This window comes from Alosa pseudoharengus, unplaced genomic scaffold (assembly GCF_046254945.1).
Source record: "Alosa pseudoharengus isolate Yale_2024_CS ecotype anadromous, Long Island Sound unplaced genomic scaffold, YU_APseudo_1.1 YU_APseudo_1.1_scf_5, whole genome shotgun sequence".
Lineage (NCBI taxonomy): Eukaryota > Metazoa > Chordata > Actinopteri > Clupeiformes > Clupeidae > Alosa > Alosa pseudoharengus.
The window spans coordinates 3,941,899-3,967,783 of record NW_027468837.1 but is presented as its reverse complement, the minus strand read 5'-3'; the positions used below and the strand labels follow the sequence as shown (position 1 = coordinate 3,967,783).

The following is a 25,885-nucleotide window of genomic DNA, read 5'->3' as shown; positions in this document are numbered from 1 at the left end:
TCATATAGGAAATAATGTATTTTTTTTACAAAATATTCATATAAAATACAGTGTGCATACAGTGACCATAAAAAGAGGTGTGCCTGATGAGTCCCATATAGGATAACTATTCTGCATTGGTTTGGATTCACTAGGTCGCATGGATTGGGAGGTATTGAAAAAAAGGAGACCGTTTCTTATGGTAAATAATGTATTATCTTTAAAATATTCATATAAAATACAGTGTGCATACAGTGACCATAAAAAGAGGTGTGCCTGATGAGTCCCATATAGGATAACTATTCTGCATTGGTTTGGAGTCACTAGGTCACATGGCTTGGGAGGTATTGAAAAAAAGGAGACTGTTTCTTATATGAAATAATGTATTTTCTTTAAAATATTAATGTAAAATACAGTGTGCATACAGTGACCATAAAAAGAGGTGTGCCTGATGAGTCCCATATAGGATAACTATTCTGCATTGGTTTGGAGTCACTAGGTCGCATGGCTTGGGAGGTATTGAAAAAAGGGAGGCCGTTTCTTATGGTAAATAATGTATTTTCTTTAAAATATTCATATAAAATACAGTGTGCATACAGTGACTATAAAAAGAGGTGTGCCCGATGAGTCCCATATAGGATAACTATTCTGCATTGGTTTGGAGTCACTAGGTCACATGAATTGGGAGGTATTGAAAAAAGAGGACCATTCATATAGGAAATAATGTATTTTTTTCACAAAATATTCATATAGCATACAGTGACCATAAAAAGAGGTGTGCCCGATGAGTCCCATATAGGATAACAATTCTGCATTGGTTTGGAGTCACTAGGTCACATGACTTGGGAGGTATTGAAAAAAAGGAGACTGTTTCTTATATGAAATAATGTATTTTCTTTAAAATATTCATATAAAATACAGTGTGCATACAGTGACCATAAAAAGAGGTGTGCCCGATGAGTCCCATATAGGATAACTATTCTGCATTGGTTTGGAGTCACTAGGTCGCATGGCTTGGGAGGTATTGAATAAAAGGAGACCGTTTATTATATGAAATAATGTATTTTCTTTAAAATATTCTTAAAAAATACAGTGTGCATACAGTGACCATAAAAAGAGGTGTGCCCGATGAGTCCCATATAGGATAACTATTCTGCATTGGTTTAGAGTCACTAGGTCGCATGGCTTGGGAGGTATTGAAAAAAAGGAGACCGTTTCTTATGATAAATAATGTATTATCTTTAAAATATTCATATAAAATACAGTGTGCATACAGTGACTATAAAAAGAAGTGTGTCTGATGAGTCCCATATAGGATAACTATTTTGAATTGGTTTGGAGTCACTAGGTCACATGATGTCAAAGCTATTGACAAAAAAGACTATGAAGGTAATTCAGAAGTTACTTTTTAGACGGTCCCTATGGTCGGCTGGGAGCAAGTAGACAGGTCATCTGTTTGTACATTGTCTGCAAACACGGGGTGAAACCGGCAGCATAATTTTTTTTTTTGAATATCTGTCGAATATCCGAATATCAAATATCAAACTAACTTCACCTCGGTAGTCATCGCATCTATCTATCTATCTATCTATCTATAAATTGCAGAAACGTCTGACTGTCTGTGTGTCTGTCTGTCAAAGGATCTCAACCAAAATGATGATTTGGGAAATCAACATCATATCAATGTCACCTTATCTGGTTGTCAATTAATACACCATTTTTTAACAGTAGCCTATCCTTTCGTCTATGTAATACAATGTTGTGATCAAGCGTGTCAAATGCTGCACTAAGGTAGGCTACAGGCTACCGTAGGTTTTGTAAAACATACATTTGTAGGCCTATGCATTTTTAAAAAAGACATTTTCAGAGAAGATGAAGTAGCCTATAAATTAAGTTTTGAAATCAACCTGCAATTGCTCTTCAAGGGGGCCGTTTTCCCCCAATCTAGAAATTCAATGGTTTGAATTCGGACCGATCCTAAATCACTTTGTCAGGAGCACAGATGTAGATAGATAGATAGATAAGGGGAAATTCAAGGTCTCAGTAGCATACAGACATTAGGCTACACAACATTCACTTACAGCAGAAAAAGTAAATATTAGTATATATATATATAGGCTATATACAATAGAGACAGAGTAAGATAAGAAAATAGCCTACTACTAAATATACTATATAAACGAAATAAAAAATCCACATAGTGTGCTTAAGGATGATCAACCATGAAGCGCTTGCAGAAGTTGAGGTTTTAAAGGTGTAATTTCATTGGCTGTTGACTAAAAAATATAAACAACCTTTATGCTGCACTTGTGTAAGACATTGTAGCCTACGCAACCGTCTTAGTTTAAATAGACGTCTGGATGAGCCCGGGCTAACTGCTGTCCTTTGGCACCATACTGGCTCTACCAGATAATGCTGTGAGTGGTGACACAGTTACTGTGTAAACAGCCTAGCAGAGCCATGATGGCCACTAGTTTCTATCAAGCGTTCACCCTATGGTTGTGCATAGACGACAAGACCGACACATTTCCCCCCAATCACATTCTACTGAAAGGCGGAATATCCGCATAGGAGGATAGGGGCTAGGTGTTGAATTTTTCGGGAATAAACTGTCACTGAAGTGCGAGCTTTTCCAAACAATTATCTTGAGACTACTCCTTTTGTTGTTGGCTTAACCATCGGTATGCCTGGGATAGAAAAATTGCCGATAGAGGAGACCCTGGAAGACAGTCCGCAGGTAAATGTCTGGTAAAAGGCTTGCCTTTTCCATTGCATTCAGCTAATGTTAGCTAGCAACAATCAACTGGCTAGCTCTTGCTTACTGTCTTTGTGCCATGGTCAACACATTTCTTTACAAAGTGCGATGTTGTGAGGTGATGCGATACAATGTCATCTTGATAACTCATTTTTAATTTTGTTTTGGTGGCATCCCTTATTGTTATTTTAGATGTAGCCTATGTTGATGACATCTGCTTGCATGTTGTCATCGCTGTGCAATTAAAATAGCTGCTAACATTAATCACTTTTCCTCGTATGAACTCTCATCATATAATAGGCGTGCGGGCTTTAGCCTACATCCGAATCGCAATGATCATAACATCGTGTTGCTTGTAAAGCGTCTTCACATAAAGTTAATCCCTTCAGATGTTCTTCAGACATGCTGAAAATGTAAGGTTGCCAAAACTCCCACGAAAATAATAAGAATGGAGGATGGGCAAGAGCAGTAGGCTACTCATGAGGTGTCACTACGGGCCTTGTTTGCTCAATTAAAATAAAAAATGGTATCACATGCAAATGCCCACACATGCCATGCACATGCATTCTTTAGGCCTATCCATTATTTGCTCAATGAAGATGTAAAGTGTTTTTTGACTGTGTTAACAATACGTTGACATATCTTAGAATGACACTATCTTAGTTGTAGTTAAATATTCAGTGGCAAAAACAACTGTCAGTTCTGCATACTAAATAGGGTTATAAATGTGAATAAAACAAACAAACATTATGAAATTATGTGTGGTAAGTATAATCGAGGAAGAGAGACTTAAGACTAAGGGAGGTAGGACTGCAGTTTGTCTTGTGTTTACACGTAATTTGAAAGTGCAGGCAGGAGCATGAGGAGAGGGTTTGCAGAGTGTTTTGACCATTCGTACTTCATCTGCAGGATCCAGTGCCACTTACATGTGAGCCTGCGGAGATTTGCAGAATTTCTTTTCTATGTCCTCATCCTTCTCTCAATGGCAATCTACTCCTGGGGTTCTCAAACATTTGGGTGGCAAGGTAGCCTACCCTTGTGGGAAGTCTGAGGATACCCCTCATAATTGTAGCAATAATATGCTTCCTACCATTGGTACACTTAGATGCCATATCCTCTGAAGTTATGGCCAGGTTGTTTGGCAGGTGTGTAACTTTTGTCAACTGTGAATTTTGCATCACTTCATGATGTAGACTGACTCATTAAAAAAAAAAATCAGATTCATCAGCTAGCTGGCAAATAAGCCAAGCTAAGCAGCAGTCATTGTGACCTGAGTCAAGTGGTTTAATGTTGACGTGAGTGGGAGCGATAGACACAATTTGCTTGTTTTATTGGTGCAATGGGTCATCATCTGTAGATATGATTTTTTTTAAATGATAAAGCACTTTATCAGCCCCTGTAGAACTCAACCTACGAGTAAATCTGACCTCTAGAGTTCTGTTTTTATAACTGTCTGTCTATTTTCTCCCCAGACACGCTCCTTGCTTGGTGTGTTTGAAGAAGATGCAGCAGCCATAACCAGCTATTCACACCAACTCTTTCAGGCCATGCACAGAATCTATGATGCACAGGTCAGTTTGGTACCTCTGCTAATGATCACATTAAGACCAACAGACAAAGTCATGTGAATTTAATGAAAACTTTTTGAAGCTATTGTCCTTAGTTACAAATCATCAGGTGTGGTCGGTTCTTAAAGACAGACACCCAAAAAATTGTTCCTCCTTAATAAGTAATTGATGCATGTTAATTTATAAATTTTAATGGCAATGTATTGTCTTGTTTCTATGCTCTTCAACTATTTTTTTTATCTTTGAAAATGAATTTAAAATGATTATTAGTGATTCAGTCTCAGTTTAATGCGTTATTCAGTATTGGGACAGGACATCTCTGGCTACATTCATCAGTAGATTTATGATATTGTCCTTTTGGCAATGATAGGAACTGCAATCAGTGCTAACAGAGGCTCATAGACGCAGGAAGAGTCTGCCCCATGGTCATATTCTGCTTCTGCTGCTGCTGCTGCCGCAGCTCACTGACATTAGTCCACCGCTATTAATGTTACATTATTAGAAGTAAAAGATTATTTTGCATGATTAAATTTGGTCTACAGAGTCAGTTATAGTTTAAATACTGTAGCTTACTTTGACATGGTGTTACATGGTGTGAGGGACCCCAGAGATGGGTGAAGCTCGTGTGTGGGGCACCCTGGGAAGGGAGAAGTCTGGCTGGTGGTTGCGTGAGGGTTTAGTGCCCCGGAGACCCGGGTTCAAGACTGGGTGGGGTCACTTCTCTCTCCCTTCGCTACAAACTCAAATACCAACAGCCTTTCATCAGAGTCAAAGACTGTCCCTTTAAGGTTAACAAGTTTTCCAAAGCTGCGTAAATATTGATTCCTTATATATCAATCCTTCCTTCTTTCATTCCTTCCTTCCTTTCCTTATGTCCTAGCCCCTCCTTCTAAAAACATGGAGGAAACAAGGAATGGATGCAAGGATAGAGGAATAAAGAACAGACATGGATGAGGAATCATATGCTTGTTCACTTGCGCATCACTTTTAGATAACAGCAGAGTTATGACACATTTTTCTGTTTTGTCTCTCGTTAGAATGAACTCAGTGCTGCCACTCATCTCACCTCAAAGCTGTTGAAGGATTATGAAAAACAGGTACTAACCAGCAGCTCTAATTCATAGAGATTATGTTATGATGTTTATAAGACAAGTTATGAACGTTATGAATCTCATTCAAGGTAAGTGGCATTTAGGGCCATTGTTACTTTTAATTTGTCTAATTGGCTATGCATATTTGTTATGGCTCATCTATGGCTGGGTCACACCGCAAGTCTAAATGGTAGTATAACTTTCTTTGACTCTAAATAATCTTTAGAAGTGGCATCTATTGCCACATCATGGCTTCGGTACTCTATTCCGATATAACTGTTCAGACTGCATGTCGCATTGCAAAATATCAGACCTGTATCGGATTTAGACCACATATGGAAATTGCCCAAATCAGAATAGAAAAAGTCAGATTTCATGTGACGTGCACAGATCACACTATTTTGACAACATCAGATACGTGTCACATCAAGTGTAAAAATATGATGTACAGTAACTATGTTTCAACTAAGTTGCAACTATGCTTAGTCTTCCTTAGATGAACAATAAGACTTAAACTGATTTCTTCCCACCTTTGAGGAGTCTGTCTGGGAAGTCATTGATCCTGAGAATTGTACTCATACTGTGGTAACTCTTTTGTAGCGTTTCCCACTAGGGGGCGATGATGAAGTCATGAACTCCACTCTGCAGCAGTTTGCCAAAGTCATTGATGAGGTGAGTCATCCACAGCAAAGGTGTTTAGGGCCCACACACACAGAAACACACACCCAGGCATGCACACATACTGTACATCAACACACAGACTAACACATACATAAACATACAGGGCATACGGAAAGTATTCACAGAGCTTCACTTTTTCCACATTTCGTTATGTTTCAGACTCATCTTAAAATGGATTCAATATTTGTTTTTTCTCATCAATCTGCACGCAATATTCCAACACCCCACAAAAAAGCAAGTTGGAGTGTTTTGCAAATTTATAAAAAAATACAAGACTGAAATATTCCATTTACATAAGTATTCAGACCCTTTGTTATGATACTAGCCAGAGCCATAGAAATATCTACCGCTCTGATACTAGCCATTGATCTCTGGTGCATCCTACTTCTATCAATAGTCCTTAAGATGCTTCTACAACTTGATTGGAGTCCACCTGTGCCTAAATGAATTAATTGGACATTATTAGGAGAGGCACACATCTGTCTATATGAAGTCTCACAGTTGATGATACATTTACGAAACACCTGTTTTTGTGGAGTATTGGCGGATTGTGTGTGATCAGAAATAAATTAATTGAGTTAATTTTAAGATGAGTCTGAAACATAACAAAATGTGAAAACCTTGAAAGGGTCTGAAAAATTTCCGGGTGCATGCACACACAAACAAATAAAGCATTTAAAGTGTGGACATACCTACTAATTTATGTGTTTTCTTTATTTTGACTATTTTTACATTATACAGCTAAATTGAAGATCAGAATTATGAAATAACATGTATACAGTATGTAGTAAGCAAAAGAGTGCTGACAAAGCAAATTATTTTATTTTTAGCTTTGATGACAGCTTTCCACACTTAAGTATTCTCTCAACCAGTTTCAGATATGGATGGTTTTCCAACCCTTAATGCGATCTGCATGTGAAAAGTCTATGTTATAGTGCCACCATCAGGAACCTAGAATGTAGAGCTTCCAATTTCAAAAAAAAAAAAAAAAAATACATTTGACACACACGTCACATGTGAGTACATTGATGGATGACTAAATGTCATTAATCACAGAAGTGAAGATGGCCGTCTGCGGCTATACTTTTTGTTTAGGTTTTCAGCTCAAAGTGAGCTCTGCCTGCACTTTGTCTTACAGCTCAGCTCGTGTCATGCAGTCCTCTCTACCCAGCTGGCAGACGCCATGATGTTCCCCATCACACAGTTCAAGGAACGTGACCTCAAAGGTAGATGTCAGTCTTGATTTTTGAAAGAGGTATAATGAGTCACTTATGTTATTACATTACATTACATTAGGCTGATGCTTTTTAACCAAGCATTAACAAATGTAGTTTGTAAGCTGTTTGGCCTCTCTCATCTTCTCACAGAAATACTCACACTGAAGGAGGTATTTCAGATAGCCAGCAATGGTATGTGAATGATACTGCATCTACACTTAATGGAGAAATGAAATGGGTCTTCTGAACACCATAACACAATAATGTGCAACTGAATTGTATTTGCTTTTGATATTTGGTCTTTCATGTAGATCACGACATGGCTATCAACAGATACAGCCGTCTGTCTAAGAAAAGGGACAACGAGAAGGTCGGTCTCTACTACTATTAGCTTAGGCTAAAAACGAATGTCTGGATGAACACTGAAGTACTGTAATAGCCGCCTATTATAGAGGCTGTGGGCGTCCTACTTATCAATCAATCAATGTATTGTTTATAGTGCAGTCACTTCACTTGAAGTGAATCTGAGAAAGACCGCAAGGTCGAAACGTTATCTGCCAAATAAGAAAATACTCAGAAAAGGATATCAAAAAAGAATACCAAGGAATGTGTGAACTTTTTTCACAAAAAATTGACTTGTTGAATTGTTTTTGTATATAAATGGACAAACCATTTAAATTCATAAATTAATCTTGTATGTGACAAACTTTTATAAAACGTTCTGTTTCCTCGTGACCAAAAGATGCAAAAAAGAAAATGTAATTATGGGTCTGATCCTGAATTAGGAGAGGAATTATTGAATGTCTTTGGTTTTGTGTGGGCAGGTGAAGAGTGAGGTTATGGAGGATGTCTACACCTCCAGGAAGAAGCAACACCAGACCATGATGCACTACTTCACTGCACTGAATACCCTGCAGTACAAGAAGAAGATAGCCCTGCTGGAGCCACTGCTGGGATACATGCAGGCACAGGTAAGGAGTGAGTGTTGGCACAGTTCTGTGATTTAATTGACACTCTGGGCCTATAGTAAGTATGTTACATTTATCAAGACCAATTAGTTGTCCAAGTGTCTATAGAAACTATGCTAGATTTATTTCCGACTGTGCATGTAATACATAGACTTTCAAAGCGTTTTGCACCATATGGGGACTATGAGGTGTGTTCAAGAAAATTAATTTCAAAGATTCAATTTCTAGTTCTTTATTCTTTGCGGGACAAAGAACAAGATTTGTAAACATACATACTACATGGCAACATAATTTGCCTTGTTGTTCCTCACAAAGTGAAATCTTTATCTATTGTGTGTGTTCTGTTGAGACTGTAATAAACAATGCCGCAGAGGGCCAGACTAAAACGGGGAACTGGCGTATACTGGCTAGCTTAGCTGTTGCTTTGCAGCGTAGCTTTATCTTTGGAAATAAAATCGAGTGATACCAGTCCGGTTGTTTTAAAATCATGTTTCTTGAAAAGCCAATGCTGCCAATATAGCCTATAACCAAAAAAAGCTTGTTTTCAAAGAAATGACACTACGAGACAAGATAAATCTTATAAACTGTTTATTTTTCAACATCAGCTGAATGATTAGGCTAACAGACATTCCCCAGTAAAGTGAACTTGCCCTGTTCAACGCCTCTTCCTACAAATCTGTCGCCAGTCTTGCAAGTAAAAATTTACGTTGATGTGACATAAACTGACCATCGGCAGCCAGGTTTTTTTTATTTAAACATAAAATATTATTTCATACATTTCATACATACATTCATAATTCTTAAATGTTCACGGACATTAAGGGCCCTATCTTGGCGATCTAAAACGCATGGTCACTGGCAATAGCTTAAATGAATTTAGGGGTATGTCCAGTCCACATTGGGGGTGGTTTTGTTATCGAACATCGGGCGTCTGGCGCAAAAAAGGTTGGTCTTATGTTTCTTAATCAGTCATGAGTGTGTTTTGGGCGTAACATCCAATGAAAATGACATCTGTCATTACCTTTAACAGCAAGAAGCACAACTTCAAACAGCGCATCGGTATTTTGATAGTCAGCTGCGCATTTGAAGGAATCTGTTTGCACGTGAGACCGTATGGAACAGGTATTCCACTAAACCATCTTGTGACAGTGCATCTTCAGCTGTGCTTCATATGCGCCTTTCGCTATAGACCAGGTTTTTCTTGGTCAGTGGCGTAATGCTTTTTACATGGTGCAAGATAGTGATCACACACCAGACAAAACCGTAGGTCATTAATTGCCATACCCCTGGGTGCATCGTGTAATAAAAGAGAAGGGCATGGCGAACAATTCGAGTGTAAGATAGGAATAAACTTTGCGTGGTGATAAGAATACGCTATGCTCTGCGTCAAGATAGGGCCCTATGTGGTGGCATGGGGCAGATATTTGAGCACCCTCAGTACCCTCCTCGGCATGAGTCTGATGCTGAAATTCGTAAGTGAATGCAATGCCATGTGTGGGCTTATTATTTCTGAAACTACCTGTGTGGTCCTCTCAAATGCTTGAATACAGAACCTTGTACATTAATCAGCTCTTGTTTGACTTGAAATGTCCAGCATGTGTTTTATTCCTCTCTGGTTAGATCAGTTTCTTCAAGCTGGGTTCTGAAAATCTCACACAACAATGGGAAGACTTCTTGACCAATATTGGCACGAGCGTGCAAAAGTAAGTGATCTCATGTTTTAGGATTGCATGCTACATTTAACCCTTTTGTCACTTATTAACAAATAACATCCTTATCCAGTGTTTCCTCTACGTTCATTTTGCCATGCCCCCCCCCCGCCCCATGGCTAAATGAATGCCCCCACTGTTGCAGTTGCCTTTTAAATGATCCTGCCGACGTGTCCTCCACGCTGGCTGCCGCTCACATTGCAATTTAACAATAAGTAGAACTAGTCAGATTATTATGGCCCATCCAGTTTTACTCCACATATTGTTGTGTTGATGTAGTTTATTGTAAAAACATTAGCTTTCTCACACAGTGTTTCCTCTTCACTTTGTAGCGGTGGTCAATGCTTAGGGCAAGCGCACAATAGTGTCCAGATGCATATTAGGCTATAAGTGCCCTCCGCTGGCTAGTGCTCACATCATTGCAGTTTGATGATATTACAGCAATACTAATGAGATGTATCTGTCCAGTTTTTCATATACGTTATTGGCGTGCACTATCAAGAGCTTTCATTTACTGAACCATAGGCTACTGCATTACGGTATGTCAGTATCAATATCGCAAAAACTACTGGTAACATTTTCACAAAACTTGGTGGAAGACTGTAACACAAGCTAAGAAAAACCCATTAAGTTTTGGAGCAGATCCGACTCAAAGGGAACCTCTAAGTATTTTCCATATAGTAGCCTATTTTCTCGCAATAGTATCTCTATTGTCTTTGTCTTTCATATCACTACGCAAGGACTGGAACTTCATTCAAAAGTGAAAGCAGAAATAAGTCCATTCAGGGCGGAACAAGACCCCTCTGCTGCGCGTCGGGGTCCGGTTCGCCCTGTCGGGACCAATTTCCCTATAATGACCGGCTTTCTATACATTATCCCGCTTATTACACGGCTACTTGCCAAAACAAAACAATAAACGCCCCATGATATGACTCTTTAGCCTACATAGCCTACGCTATAGCCTATTTGTTACCGTTTTATAGTGGCTTTTGCTGAGAAACAAATAGTTCGCAACAACACGCGCTGAACTTGAATCAAACATTCTTTAGAACACAGCTGATCAACCGTGAATTAGAAGCACAGCTGATCGATCGACGTGAATTAGAAGCACAAAACCCATTTTCCTTGACAGCGGTGTGTTATTCTTAGCAACGGTTTGTTATTGAGAAATAGCAGACCACCGAACATTGGGAAGGCCCATTCAAGTGAATGGAGCTTTCTTCAGCATTATGAAGAGCCGTGTAATAATAATTTATCTGAGGTGGTGGAACTGCGTTCCTCCCCGTTCCCCCCACTTTAACCCCTGCATGTACAGAGTGTGTGGTAACACGGTGTGGATCACCATGTGCAAAGAGCTCTTGTACACAGACGTTGGGACTCGGTTGGCTTAAGTGTATGTTGTAGATGTAGTAGTCCATAGTAGTTTATCAGATGTGTTCATACAGTATGCATTCATCTGTTTTTTTTAGTGTTCGTAGAGAGATGGATGGAGAAGTGGATACTATGCAGCAGACCATTCAGGACCTAGAGCAGGCCAGTGACCTGCTATACATGCCTGACCCAGATCCCAACAAGATCCCAATTGACCGCACCCTTACCCGGAAGGCTGGCTACCTCAACATGCGCAAGTATGAATCCTAAATCATGGATATGATCCAGTATTGTCTAGTATGATCCAAAAGAGTGACCATGCATAAGTATGATCTGTTTGTTTTACCCTATGTGTCCTTGGCAGTAAGGATCTAGTACAACACTTTCTTCAATCTCCAAATTCGATAAAATTCTAAGGCAATGTCAGGAGTTGTTGCAAACTTTTATCCTTTTCTTTTTTCAATATGCAGAGCACATGCCTTGTGTAGAACATTAATAGGCAGAGAGGGATTCCTGTTTTTTTATTTTTTTATTTCTGCATTGGTTAATACAGATGCACTAAGATACGATATGTAGTTTGTAATTTGAGCATCCTGTTTATGGCTCCAATGCCATAATCAAGTTTGCAGATGACACCACAGCTATGTGGTGCAAAAACAATAACCTGGCACTCAACACCCAGAAGACCAAGGAGATCTTTGTGGACTTCAGGAGAACCAAGAACAAGGCGTACACCCCCCTCCACATCAGCGGTGCTGAGATGGAACGTGTGTCTAGCTTTAAGTTCCTTGAGATTCATATCACGGAAAATCTTTCTTGGTCTCTCAACTCCTTCTTGCTTCCTATGGACACTTAAGAAAGCACACCTATGTCCTAGAATTCCATCTGACTTCTACCACTGTACCATTGAGAGCATACTCACAAACTGCATCTCTGTATGGTACGGCAACTGCAACGCTGGCGACCGCAAGGCACTGCAAAGAGTAGTAAAATCTGCCTAAAGGATTACTGGCTCCCAACTCCCCTTCATCCACAACACGCATCATAAACACTGTAAAAACGAAGCCAAATCCATTGTCAAGGATGCCACCCACCCACACCATGGTCTTTTCACCCTACTTCATCTGGCAGGCCGTACAGGACCTTGCGCTTATGTAGACATGCCATCTGAAAAACTGTATTTATCTAACTATACACTTATGTTGCACATAATTAATCTCTATCGTCTACTCAACCTGCACTTTGGTATTTAATGCTTCTTTTACACTTCTGATTTGATGTCTACTGCATTTCATTGGCTCTGTACCTGTACTCTGCTAAATGACAATAAAGTGAATCTAATCTAATTACTAGGGCTGTCAAAATAACTGATTAATTTCGATTAATTAATTTGCGAAAAAATAACTGATAAAAGCAAATAAAAATGCAGATTAATCGATTCTGTATAACCTTTGACCGAGCTGTCAAGTAACCATTAGACTGTAAAATGAAGGAGAGAGAAGAAAATGTGCTGCCTAGATCATTGATTGGAACATTTACTTTTCAAAAACGGCTTGATGGTGTTGATAAAAATAAAGTGTTGATTAAAATAAAGTCCTCTGCAATGTATGTGATAAAAAAAACTTCTTCCCAAAGCACTTTTGAATTTATTTCCTCAGCATATTAGGTCATATCATAGATTATTATGGCCATTATTAAAATAATAATAAAACAGTTTTTGAACTTTAATGTCACTAATGCTGATTATTCAATAATTCATTTGAATTTAAATATTTAAAATACTTTCACAGCAAAAATCATATATGCGATTAATTTATATTAATTAATCACAAAGTATGTAATTAATTAGATTAATTTTTTTAATCGGTTGACAGCCCTACTAATTACAGAAGCCTTGAGAATCACCAGGATGTCACTGACACCTGTAATAATGTGAAGATAATTTAGCTTAGCGATTCCAACGATGCAGCAGCTTTAATCTGTTTGTTGTGCATTGCTTGTCTGAGCTGATGACCCCTACTGTTATTTTCTGTGTGTGTGTATTTCAGTAAAACAGGCCTTGTGTCCTCAGCCTGGGACAGACAGTATTTTTTCACCCAGGGAGGGAACATGATGAGCCAGTCTCGTGGGGATGTTGCTGGCGGCTTGGTCATGGACTTGGATAACTGCTCAGTGATGGCTGTGGATTGTGAGGACCGACGTTTCTGCTTCCAGATCACCTCTTTTGATGGCAAGAAGTAAGGCTCTGACCCATTTTATTTTCATTCCTGTAAAGCACATTAAAGCATCAAAGGAGGTAATACTGTATGTGTTTGCTTTACTGCATCAATTATTTTTTTGCTTTCAAGCATATAACGGCACTATTCTATTATGTTTGTTATTAGAAACCACAAACGTTACAAAGGCCTATTGCTTGTTGGTTTGCCAATGACTTGTTGAGTTAATTCACTCATGAGAATAGCTGCATTATAATAAATTGAACCTCTGTCTGTTCTAGAGTGGCCATTTTACAAGCAGAGAGCAGGAAGGACTGTGAAGAGGTAGAAACACAACCAAACACTTACTATACATAATCTTTTCAGCATAGCAGACAGAAGATATCCTCTAGTTCAGTGGTCGGCAACAGGTGGCTTGTGGGCCAAAACTATAGCGCCATCCACAATGACTGGCAACCCTGGTAAAATTGAGTGAAGCAAGGTTTCTTTTGGTGATTTATCTTAGTCCAATGAACACAACATCCAAAACTGTTACACCTGCATTTTAAGCCTAAGAGCATGCAGAAGCATACTGTAACGCAATATTTTGAAACTTTGGAGAAAAAGTAAACACAAAACCAAGAAGTAGATTATACAAAATTAGTGGTTTATTTGTTTATTTGTAAATAAAAGTGCAAACGAGGTGTTGAAACACCGGTCAGACTTAATTACCGGTATTGATTATTTTCTGGCCTGCCATCTAATGACTGATATAAGAAATGGTGTTTTTAGTAGTTAAATGTGTAAAATTGACACACAGTTGTTAAATAAATTTATTATGTAAGTAAATCATCTTTCCTGTGTCCATGTAGTGGATTGCAACCATAAACAACATTTCGAAGAGGATATATCTGAGTGAAAATCCTGAGGTGAGGTCACTTCTCTGCATTCTTGTTATAGAATGATTGTACAACTACTTTCTCGGTTGTCATGTTGTCATGCTTTCTAAAACTTTTGCAGGAAATTGCTGCTCGAGTCAACCAATCCGCTTTAGAGGCTGTGACACCATCTCCCTCTTTCCAACAGAGGCAAGAGAGCCTGCGAACAAGCATGTACGTAAACAGTGCTAGGCATCGGCTCCAGTAAACCGTAATTTAATCAGATGTTTAAGTAATGTACATTTGTGAAACAGTAGCAGTTAATTCCACTGGATCACTGTATGGTTTGACTATTTTACAATCCTTCTTGTGTTATTCATGTGAGATCATGGATAATATTAGATTTGTCCTTTCCTCCTGTCTTTCAAGTTTTATTCAAGGACATATGTGACTAAAGAAACTATTTAAAAAATATTTCATTATATTATCTGTTGGGAAACTGATGTATTTGTCAAACTCCAATTTTAGGCAAAGTAGGCCAAAAGCAGGACGCAGCAGCAGCCAGAGCTCAGTGGGGTCAGAGTCACCTGCTCTCTCTTCTCTCTCACTTGATTCACTGGTGGCTCCTGACACACCCATCCAGTTTGACATCATTTCACCAGTTAGTGAAGAGTATTCTGGCCAGGCCAAAAGTGCTACACAGGGCAGGTTTGTCACACTTTCCCAAACTTATTATAATATTGTGAATATTAAGGCTTTCACCTCACCCTCAGATGTTGTTTGAATTCAAGGCTTGTCTTAACCACTTCTCCCATTTCTGAAAGAAGGACCAACCCATTTGGGGAGTCAGGGATTTCACATTCAGAAGATGGAGAAGGTAAGTAGTCTATATTTGTGGAACTCATTGAGCATGTTCATAAAACACAATAGTTTAAAACAAAATAAGGAATCTGACCAATTAACAACATTTATTTTACATTTGAATGTAATGCTGACAGTTAAAGTGTAACTCCGGAGTAAAAACAACCTAGGTATGGTAGTTAATAACTTCAAACTTTTGATTGAGAGCAAAATTATGTTTATTGGTGGTGATTTGAACAAGACAAGTTTATTTGCATCATCACTGAATGGCCTTACAGTGATGCTAACCAGGCAGGGTGCTTGATTTTCAAAAAGCCCGTTTTCAACTTCTCATTTCACCACGTGGACTGGATTTCTTTTTAATTTTACCATATATCATTCTGTATGTGAGGTTTATCTGTCCAAAATTTGGGTTTGTTGCTGAGTTGCAGAGATAAGACTTTTGAAAAATATTGTCTAAAAAATCCACTGAATTTATACTGGATCTGCAGTACCACTTTGCACCACATGTGGTGCTCTTTTAATACAATGGAAGTCAATGTAAGAGTAAGAGAGTCACTTGTTTGCTGCACATATCCAATCTAAACACACAGTTTATGGTTCATAGTTGAATTGCTCCAAATAATTATTGCAACATGAACAACATACTACACATAAATACATCTTATTTAGAGAAAATAAACTGATCAAATTAATTATACACACATAAGACTGACTGGTCATCATACACGCAGCAAGAGGATTTAGCATAATTGCCATCTTTGTAATGAGTTTTCTACACCAGCTTCAACCTATCAGTGCCTATGTGAGTACTTTAATAATTACTAGCCAGCTGGTTAGGCGAAGTCTATGCATGGTATGCAGTCCTCTGTGAGAGACAGACAAAGAGCTAGAGATCAGTGCTTTGTCGCCATGTGATCTGGGAAAGAAGTTGGGAAATGAATGTCATAAAGGAATAGATTCAAGAAAAAAGGGGTTTCTAAAATTCAGTGCATTGTCAGATTGAAGCGTTACTTCAATTGAGATTAGGTATTTCACCTCATGAAGATGACCATGTGTGTTTCCATCATATGAAAGTATTCATAACAAGGTATGAGGGCTCGTGTGGATCCAAGAAGCATTCATAAAAAGAAGATAACTCTTAAGTATTGCTTTTTCTGCATCTGACAATGCACTGAATTTTAGAAACCCCTTTTTTCTTGAATATGTTCCTTTATTACATTTATTTTCCAACTTCTTTCCCAGATCTTGATGCTCTTTGTCTTTTGTCTTTTCACATAATGAATTTATAGCCATTTTCAGAGCTTTGCAGAGCGGAAATTACACAAGATACGTCTGATCCGATTGGATTCGACAGGAAAATATACTTCTATTCACATAGTTTCACTACTGTGTGTGAAATACCAAAAGAGCCAATAATGTTGGAAGTTGAACAAAAAGGATTGTTCACCACAATGCTTAAAATGACTTCAAAGGGCTGTAGTTTTGGAACCATTAGTGATACAGATATACTATTTAAGATTTCTGCATATGTTTGGTCTACAAACACCTGTGATAATTTTTTTCCAGATTTTTTTGGAGAGGGTGACCTGTCAGCCACTGGGTGATTTGACACGGAATGACCCAATGCTCAAAATATAATTACACTTCTGTGGTAGTGTGGTGAGGTCCTGGTCCAGTATTGTCAAATAAGTGGGCACATTCGATCATGCAGCGCTGCCCAGATCTGGCTGAATCTTTCAGTACAACCATGCCTAACGTTTAGCCTGATCTGCGCAGTGCTGATTCCATCGAACATGCCCGCTGATTTGGCGATACCAGGCCAGGATGCCATGGAATTTTCTTCTTACAGATACAGGTCTTGTTATAACCTCTCTTTACACTTTCAAAGTTTACAATACTTCCGTTTGTCTGCACAAACCCTCACTACAATACCACAGAAGTGTAATTATATTTTGAGAATTGTTAAGGGAATAAAATAGCGACGTGGCACCCTGCCCGTTTAGCATCAATGTAGCATCAAAAGGGTTCTCGACTGTTGTAGAAAGAAATGAATGAACTTTAATGCAATATCTACATTGCCCATTATCAGCAACCATTCATCCAATGTTCCAAAGGCACATTCTGTTTACTAATCTGATATCATTTTAAAAGGCTAACTGAGAAAACATTGGAGAACCCTTTTGCAATTATGTAAGCACATAATGGAATCTGCAAACTGCTGCCCTGATTAAAAAGAAAACAATGCAACTGATCTCAGCTGGTAGTCTGTCTATAATGTCTATAACTTTATTGATTGAAAACCGGAAAACACTACAACATTCTGTAATGTTGAATATTAATGCTCTGTAATGTGGAATATTTTTGCAGAAAATACGGCCATGTGAATATTGTCAATTTCTGTCAAACTGTGTATAAGGTTCTAGACTTTGTTCATCATTTGAATTGACAAAAGTATGTAAGCCTTTGTAATGCCTGTCTTTGCTTAGATTCCATCCTTCACCAGCTTTTCATTGTGCGCTTCCTGGGCTCTATGGAGGTGAAGGCCACAGAGAACACAGATGTGATCTATGAGACCATGAGGCAGATCCTGGCAGCACGGGCCATACACAACATCTTCCGCATGACTGAATCACACCTCCTAGTCACCTGCGAGTGTCTCAAGTAGGAAACAATCTCAGGATCTGATTTATAGAGGTCACATTTTCAACTGAGTGCCAGAAGAGAGCAGTGTAGCTAATTTTGAGGTTTACTTTTCTTTGCTGTTTCTTTTGATACCATAGGAAATTGAAACTAATGATATTGGTGTTCAGCTATTTAACTTAAGCCATTTAGATCTCTAGGATATGTAGCTGAAATGAGAATTCAACCATCGTATATTTACATATTGTACTGTTTGCCTCTTCCTCCTTCAGGTTAATTGATCCACAGACACAAGTAACCAGATTGAGGGTAGGTCATCATCATCATATGTAAATTGTCTATCATATTGTCATATTGAGTGGCATAAGAGCCCATGCATAGTTGGCTATGTATCTTATAGCCCTCCTCCTGCCAGCAGTGCTATCACTCAGTGGACGTTTCTCATATTTTTTTTCCTTGCTGTCCATTTGTTCCTTAGTTCCCCTTGTCCAGTGTGGTGTTGTGCGCATCTCATCAAGAGAACAAGCGACTATTTGGCTTTGTGCTTCAAACAGCTGGAGGGAAAGTAGATGGACGACCAGTCGTTGTCTGTTACATCTTTGAGTCTAACAATGATGGGGAGAAGGTAAGGGCCAGTGCTTGCGTACCATGTTCACACTACTCTCCCTCACCACGGACAGTATTGGGATATAGCTACTTCTTAAATGAGAACATGTCTGGTAAGACATTGCAAATGACACTGGCTTTATTAGTCCTCGCTCTTTTGTTGTTGAAGAAAGAAAGAGATAGTGGTGAAAAATAAGGGTAGTAATGTCACTGTCTGCTTTATTTGGAGCTTAAGGGAAGGCAAGTTTATTTGTAAAGCACATTTGATACAGAGTTAATTCAATGTGCTTTACATAAACAAAAGTAGAGAATAAAAGTAAACTAGAAATGCAATTCCAAGGAATTACCAGTGCATGAAAATGCTAAAGTTGTGATGTAAAATATCATGTATAGTTAAAACAGATAATACAGAGATGGTTACTACGGTGATGCTAGGATAGACATGGTGGTTGCATAGCTTAATAAAAGTTGATCGTTTAAAAGTAGACTGTTTAAAAGCTGAATGTAGATAGTTTAAAAGTTGTTGATAGACAGTAGATAGTTTAAAAGTTGTTAATAGACAGCTAGTTTAATAGATAGTTTAATGATAGTTTAAAATTAGACCGTTTAAAAGTTGAAGGTAAATAGTTTAAACGTTGTTGACAGACTGGAAGTTGAATGAATGTTGATATTCAAATAGTTTAATGGCTATATATAGGTAGATATTTACGATAACTGAAAGTTGGAACGGCTCTGTTTGCTAGCAGTTATGCTAAGATTTTTAATTCTGCTAACCATGCTACTTAGCTAATGTTTTATAGCAGTGCTAGCAATGCTAACATGCTAACCATGGTACTTAGCTAACTTAACTAACATTTTCTAGCAGTTTTGCTAAACATGCTAAATATGCTAGCAATGTTAGCATGGTAACTATGTTAACCATGTTACTTAGCTTACTTAGCTAATCATTTTTAGCAGTTATGCTAACTATGCTAACTAACATGCTAACATGTTAGCATGCTAACTATGTTTACCATGTTACTTAGCTAACCTAGCTAATCATTTTTAGCAGTTTTGCTAAAAATGCTAACTAGCATGTTAACATGCTAACATGCTAACTATGCTAACCATGTTACTTAGCTAACTTAGCTAATCATTTTTAGCAGTTATGCTAACTATGCTAACTAGCATGCTAACATGCTAGCATGCTAATTATGTTAACCATGTTACTTAGCTAACCTAGCTAATCATTTTTAGTAGTTTTGTTAGCAATGTTAACATGCTAACTTTGCTAACCATGCTAACTAGCTACAGTGGGTAGGAGTCATAGTTGATGAAAAGTGTTGACATAGTTGATGACAAGTCAAAAGTTGTTGATAGACAGCTATTGAATGTATATAGTTTAAAAGTTTAAAAGTTGAATGTAGATAGTTTAAAAGTTGTTGATAGACAGCTAGTTTAATAGATAGATAGTTTAATGATAGTTTAAAAGTAGACCGTTTAAAAGTTGAATGTAAAAAGTTCAGTAGTTTAATGGGTTACATTGTTTAACAGTGGATTATTGTAGTGAGGACTTTTATTTTGAAACAGTTTTGGGCAGAGGAAACAGTTGAATAGGATGTGTAGTCTTAATTGACCCAGATTGTATGCTTAAAGCCTGAGGCTGCAGGTGGCCTGAACACCTTGCCATAGGATTCTAATTGCTTCATGGCCATATTATGATGTCATAATCGGCAATGTTAAGTCTATGGGGAATTTTAAAAAGTTTTTCTTTAATAGTTTAAAAAGTATAAAAGTTTCAAAGTTGAAAAGACATAGCAACCCGATCTGTTTGAAGACCTACGTTACAAAGTTTGAATGAAGTTTCTAAGTTAAACTGTTCAAGAGAAATTGCGTCTAGAAAAAGTGGTAAGCGGAATAATAATAACTAGAAATGCAATTCCAAGGAATTACCAGTGCATGAAAATGCTAAAGTTGTGATGTAAAATATCATGTATAGTTAAAACAGATAATACAGAGATGGTTACTACGGTGATGCTAGGATAGACATGGTGGTTGCATAGCTTAATAAAAGTTAGACTGTTAAAAAGCTGAATGTAGATCGTTTAAAAGTTGTTGATAGACAGTAGATAGTTTAAAAGTTGTTGATAGACAGCTAGTTTAATAGATAGTTTAATGATAGTTTAAAAGTAGACCGTTTAAAAGTTGAAGGTATATAGTTTAAAAGTTGTTGACAGACTGGAAGTTTAATGAATGTTGATATTCAAATAGTTTAATGGCTGTGTATAGGTAGATATTTGACGATAACTGAAAGTTGGAATGGCTCTAATGTTTGCTAGCAGTTATGCTAAGATTTTTAACTATGCTAACCATGCTACTTAGCTAATGTTTTATAGCAGTGCTAGCAATGCTAACCATGCTACTTAGCTAACGTTTTCTAGCAGTTTAATGAATGTTGATATTCAAATAGTTTAATGGCTGTGTATAGGTAGATATTTGACGATAACTGAAAGTTGGAACGGCTCTAATGTTTGCTAGCAGTTATGCTAAGATTTTTAATTCTGCTAACCATGCTACTTAGCTAATGTTTTATAGCAGTGTTAGCAATGCTAACATGCTAACCATGCTACTTAGCTAACTTAACTAACATTTTCTAGCAGTTTTGCTAAACATGCTAACTATGTTAGCAATGCTAGCATGCTAACTATGTTAACCATGTTACTTAGCTAACTTAGCTAATAATTTTTAGCAGTTATGCTAACTAGCATGATAACATGCTAACTTTGCTAACCATGCTAACTAGCTACAGTGGGTAGGAGTCATAGTTGATGAAAAGTGTTGACATAGTTGATGACAAGTTAAAAGTTGTTGATAGACAGCTAGTGAATGTATATAGTTTAAAAGTTTAAAAGTTGAATGTAGATAGTTTAAAAGTTGTTGATAGACAGCTAGTTTAAAAGTAGACTGTTTAAAAGTTGAATGTAAAAAGTTCAGTAGTTTAATGGGTTACATTGTTTAACAGTGGATTATTGTAGTGAGGACTTTTATTTTGAAACAGTTTTGGGCAGAGGAAACAGTTGAATAGGATGTGTAGTCTTAATTGACCCAGATTGTATGCTTAAAGCCTGAGGCTGCAGGTGGCCTGAACACCTGCCATAGGATTCTAATTGCTTAATGGCCGTATTATGATGTCATAATCGGCAATGTTAAGTCTATGGGGATTTTTAAAAAGTTTTTCTTTAATAGTTTAAAAAGTATAAAAGTTTCAAAGTTGAAAAGACATAGCAACCCGATCTGTTTGAAGACCTACGTTACAAAGTTTGAATGAAGTTTCTAAGTTAAACTGTTCAAGAGAAATTGCGTATGGAAAAAGTGGTAAGCGGAATAATAATAATAAGAAACATAAGTTGTTGCCTAGGAAGAACAGTACAGTGCATTTTCATGCACTGTAATAAGAAGAAGAAGTTGCCTAGGAAGAACAGTACAGTGCATTTTCATGCACTGTAATAAGAAGAAGTTGCCTAGGAAGAACAGTACAGTGCATTTTCATGCACTGTAATAAGAAGCCTAGGAAGAACAGTACAGTGCATTTTCATGCACTGTAATGAATGCATAAAAGGGCAGGAGCAAAAATAATTGTTTTAAAGGTAAAGTACATAAAATATGATAATTAAAAAACAGAAAATACACAAAGTAGAATAATTAAAAGACAGAATGTGTCTAGAAGTGCATTTGATCAGTTAGCAGAAAGTAGACGGTCCTGATTTAAAACTTACTACAGTTGGGGCATTTTTGATGCCATCTAGAAGTTGGTTCCAGAAAAGGTGCTTCACCATGTTTAGTTCTCACAGCGGTAGTAACAAAGTATTTTTTCCTGAGACATGAGAAGTCTGGAAAGTGTGTACTACTGAAGCATATCTGATCGGTTATTAGGTCCCATTCCATTTAGTGATTTATGAACAAGCAGTAGTGCTTTAAAGTCAAGTCTTACATGTCTTCTGTGACTTACTAGAGGCCAGTGCAGGGACCTAAGCATTGGAGTAATGTGGTCAGATGTGGTAGTTTTTGTGAGAAACTTAGCTGTTGCATATTATATCTAACTCTGGTACGCTTTTGTGCAAAAAACGTACATTATATTTTAACCAAGGACCAAACAAAACACGCCAGAGAGGTAGATTACCCCCACCTTCAGTATTCCCAGAGACATTCCATGCAAGGTTTCAGTTATGTTTGGGGGACAGGCTGCCCCCACTTTGTTTCCAATTTTCGGAGCCTGGGCTGCCTACAGACACCGGGTTTTTTATACAGTGTATTCATGGAATGGGAAGCTAGCAGTCGTGAGGAGATGATTGCTGAATGTGACACAAACATTTTTGGGCTTGATATTGCATAAAATCCCTCCCTTTAATATGTAAATGTATTTATTTTCTGTGTTTTCTGTTCCTAAGATCTGTGATAGTGTGGGCTTGGCTAAACAAATCGCTTTCCATTCCGAAATGGTAAGTTAGTATGGGATCTGAGTTCAAATTATGCTTATGCTTAAAGTTGGGGCCTGAATGTTGGCCTTTCAACTCAACTAGCACAAATCAAGACTACTACCATCTATCTCATAATTATTATTGATACTCTCTTGGGAAAGGATCGAAGAGCTACAGAGAAGCAGAAGGAGCTGGAGAAGGCCAAAGAGAAGCAGCAGGAGGAACTGACCAAACAGAAACAGATTGAAAAGGTATGTCTGGAACTTGATGTTATGGACTGACCCTCAGGAAAAACAAAATGTACTTCTCATTAGAAAAGAAATACCAAAGGTCGCTGACATGAGTCGAGTTTCCATTACTGGTATTTAGCCCACTACCCAGGTAAAGGGGACAAAGGGGACAAAGGAACATCTCACTATTCAGCCCTTTTAGCCGTTGTGTTTCCACTGCTTACAGGACATTAATTAATGCATAGGCTATGTATATTCATATGTATACATGATGTAAGGATTCAATGAAATTATTCAGTCTGATAAAATTTCTAGAAATGCTTTTTAAAACGCCAGGTCATGTTAGATGCTTATTTATGAGAGTAGGACCATAAAACTCACTGCTATTGAGTTAACTAAATGGCTCTGCCCAGCAGGACCTTGAAGAACAGAGTCGCTTGATAGCTGCCTCTAGCCGTCCCAACCCACCTACTGCAGATGGACAATTCCTGGTGCTTAGCAACAGCCAATCAGAGGACAGCGATGCTGGTGAGGAGGGCCGGAAAAAGGGTGAATCAGAAGCCTGATCATGAATTGTGTACACCTTCCCTCTCAAAAACTGTCCACTTGGCCACAGCCATGCTGAAGCCTCCTACGCAAGGGCCTCTGAGAGACAAAAATGACAACCAATCATTGTAGCAAGCAGGGCCTCCAACAGAGGAGGGAAGGACAAACCATAGAATAGGCAAAACTTCCCCAAATATTTTTTTTTTTAATTCTTACTTATTTTTTGTTCTGTACATAAATTCTTTATTTTATGCTGTCTCTGATATTCAAAAGATATATAAATGCTACAACATTTTGTATAATTCACTACTTCATACAACAGCATACTAAAACATGAGAGAAAATATTCTTTTTTATTTTAGAAGAAATGGAGTGTGTCAAAAACAGACTCATTTTGTAAAGGACTTGTAATAATATCTTTATTTTGGAGTTGCACTCTAAGGCTTAAGCTTACTTTTGCTCTAACAGCCTTTGCATGCCCTTTTGGTTCTGTCAAGAGGGGTTTTTGTTCCATTTGACATGTTTTGTTACTTAAAATCAAGAAAATTTTAATTTTAATGTCTGCCGAAGAGACTGCCCTTAACATCTAGCAGAAATGCTATGTTACGACCTTGTATTTGCCATCATTCAGGATAGAAAATTATTTACCAGTGCTGTGCTTGTGTTGTGTTATGGAAATATGAGAGAGATTAAAGAATATTTTTGTGTTTCACATAAATTCCTTATAGAGTGCAATTTCTGCTTGATCAGCTAGAAATGTTCAACTTGACACTCAAAATGGCAAAATAAGATTTAATGATCTATTTAAGTTACTGAATGATGGACCACTGTGTTTGCATTGGTGCACTTGACGCTCTGCCCTCGACACATGCCCAGTATAATGCATGTTTGTTGCTGATCTCAAATCATGTTTTATTTCTCAACAGTGTTTGAGATGTACTGTTCCCTTGAAGCACATAAGACTGATATGTAAAAATAAATGAGCTTTTGTATGTATGCAATAATATTACAGACTCTTTCTGGTGGGGAAACACTCAAGCTGATTGTATAGTATATTATAATTATCTTAGAGATATGCAGCAACAGTCCTGCTGCCCCTCAAAAAGTATGTAATTGAACCAACATATCAAGTACCATTTTAAAGCTAATAAAGATGTCCATTTTACTGCAAATGTGCATGGTACAGCAAGAGTCTGCAGATTATTTTTTAATCTGATCAATCCTCAGACCTGTAGCATCTCTATTTTCTTTTCTTTTTTTGTTGCTATAATCTGATTTCAGTGGGATATAAATTAATGCATATAATACCTTGAATATAGGCATTTGCTGCTCTGTATCCTTAGGCACAAATTAACATTGGACATTGTATATTGGCTTTGGATTTGAAGATAAAGGGGGTCAGTGAACAATTCTGAACAATTCTTAAGGTTTGATCCTGTCTGTGTGCTAATATGCTGTGTATTAAATTGCTTGTATTTCAGAAGGGAGTCATGCTCTCTTTACACCAAGGAAAGTGAAAATCAAGCTATAATAATTATTACAAACAATTATATATTTGATGGAGCCTGTAAGATGATAATGGTTGGGTTTTCCATTTTTAGAAACTTGACTGCAAACAGGATTAGATGGTGTTTGAAGGTGCACTTTAGAGATCATAGGACGTCATGTAAAACTAATTTTGTGAAGGGGTGTGCGTTCTGATTGAATTTTATCTTCCATAATAAATGTACTAATATTTTTTTCTCTCTTCCAACGACGTTCCAACTTGTATTCTTTGAAATTGTTTTTCATTTTGCAACTGCAAGGGGTTTTCACCTGTCTCCTGGTTTCTCGAATGTCAATCATGTGAGTTGCAAAACAATTTGTGTAATTATTAGGAACAACCCAAAGAGGCAAGGCACTGTTATTACACACCCCTGCTGAAAAAAACAAACAACCTGACCAGCTTAAGGTGGTTTGCTGGTTGACCAGCTTGTTTGACCACAGTATGATGGTTGAGCAGCTAGACCAGCAAACTCTTGCGAAAACACCTTCAGCTGGTTTTTCGGTGGTAATTCTACTGGTTTTGCTTGTCATACCACCTCAAGCATGGCCATCTTGCACCGTCTGTATCCCACATGACAGGCTGGT

At 37.7% G+C, this 25,885-nt stretch overlaps 1 protein-coding gene across 4 annotated transcripts; it reads left to right on the top strand.

Moving 5' to 3' along the window:
* The first annotated feature begins 2,530 nt into the window (after positions 1-2,530).
* Positions 2,531-25,508, top strand: appl1 (adaptor protein, phosphotyrosine interaction, PH domain and leucine zipper containing 1). Of its 4 annotated transcripts, none has more exons than XM_076267333.1 (22): positions 2,531-2,716; positions 4,207-4,305; positions 5,340-5,399; positions 5,994-6,065; positions 7,213-7,300; positions 7,442-7,483; positions 7,603-7,661; positions 8,116-8,262; positions 9,880-9,962; positions 11,438-11,596; positions 13,388-13,576; positions 13,837-13,879; positions 14,407-14,463; positions 14,555-14,646; positions 14,941-15,120; positions 15,240-15,289; positions 17,763-17,937; positions 18,189-18,225; positions 18,395-18,541; positions 22,950-23,000; positions 23,141-23,230; positions 23,623-25,508. In XM_076267333.1, exons 1-22 carry the CDS (start codon positions 2,663-2,665, stop codon positions 23,773-23,775), a joined length of 2,127 nt encoding a protein of 708 aa, XP_076123448.1. In that variant the 5' UTR covers positions 2,531-2,662; the 3' UTR covers positions 23,776-25,508. The 4 variants fall into 4 exon arrangements, with proteins under 4 accessions (XP_076123448.1, XP_076123447.1, XP_076123446.1 ...); XM_076267332.1 differs by having other exon boundaries at positions 15,237-15,289; positions 23,626-25,508; XM_076267331.1 differs by having other exon boundaries at positions 15,237-15,289.
* The last annotated feature ends 377 nt before the right edge of the window (positions 25,509-25,885 follow it).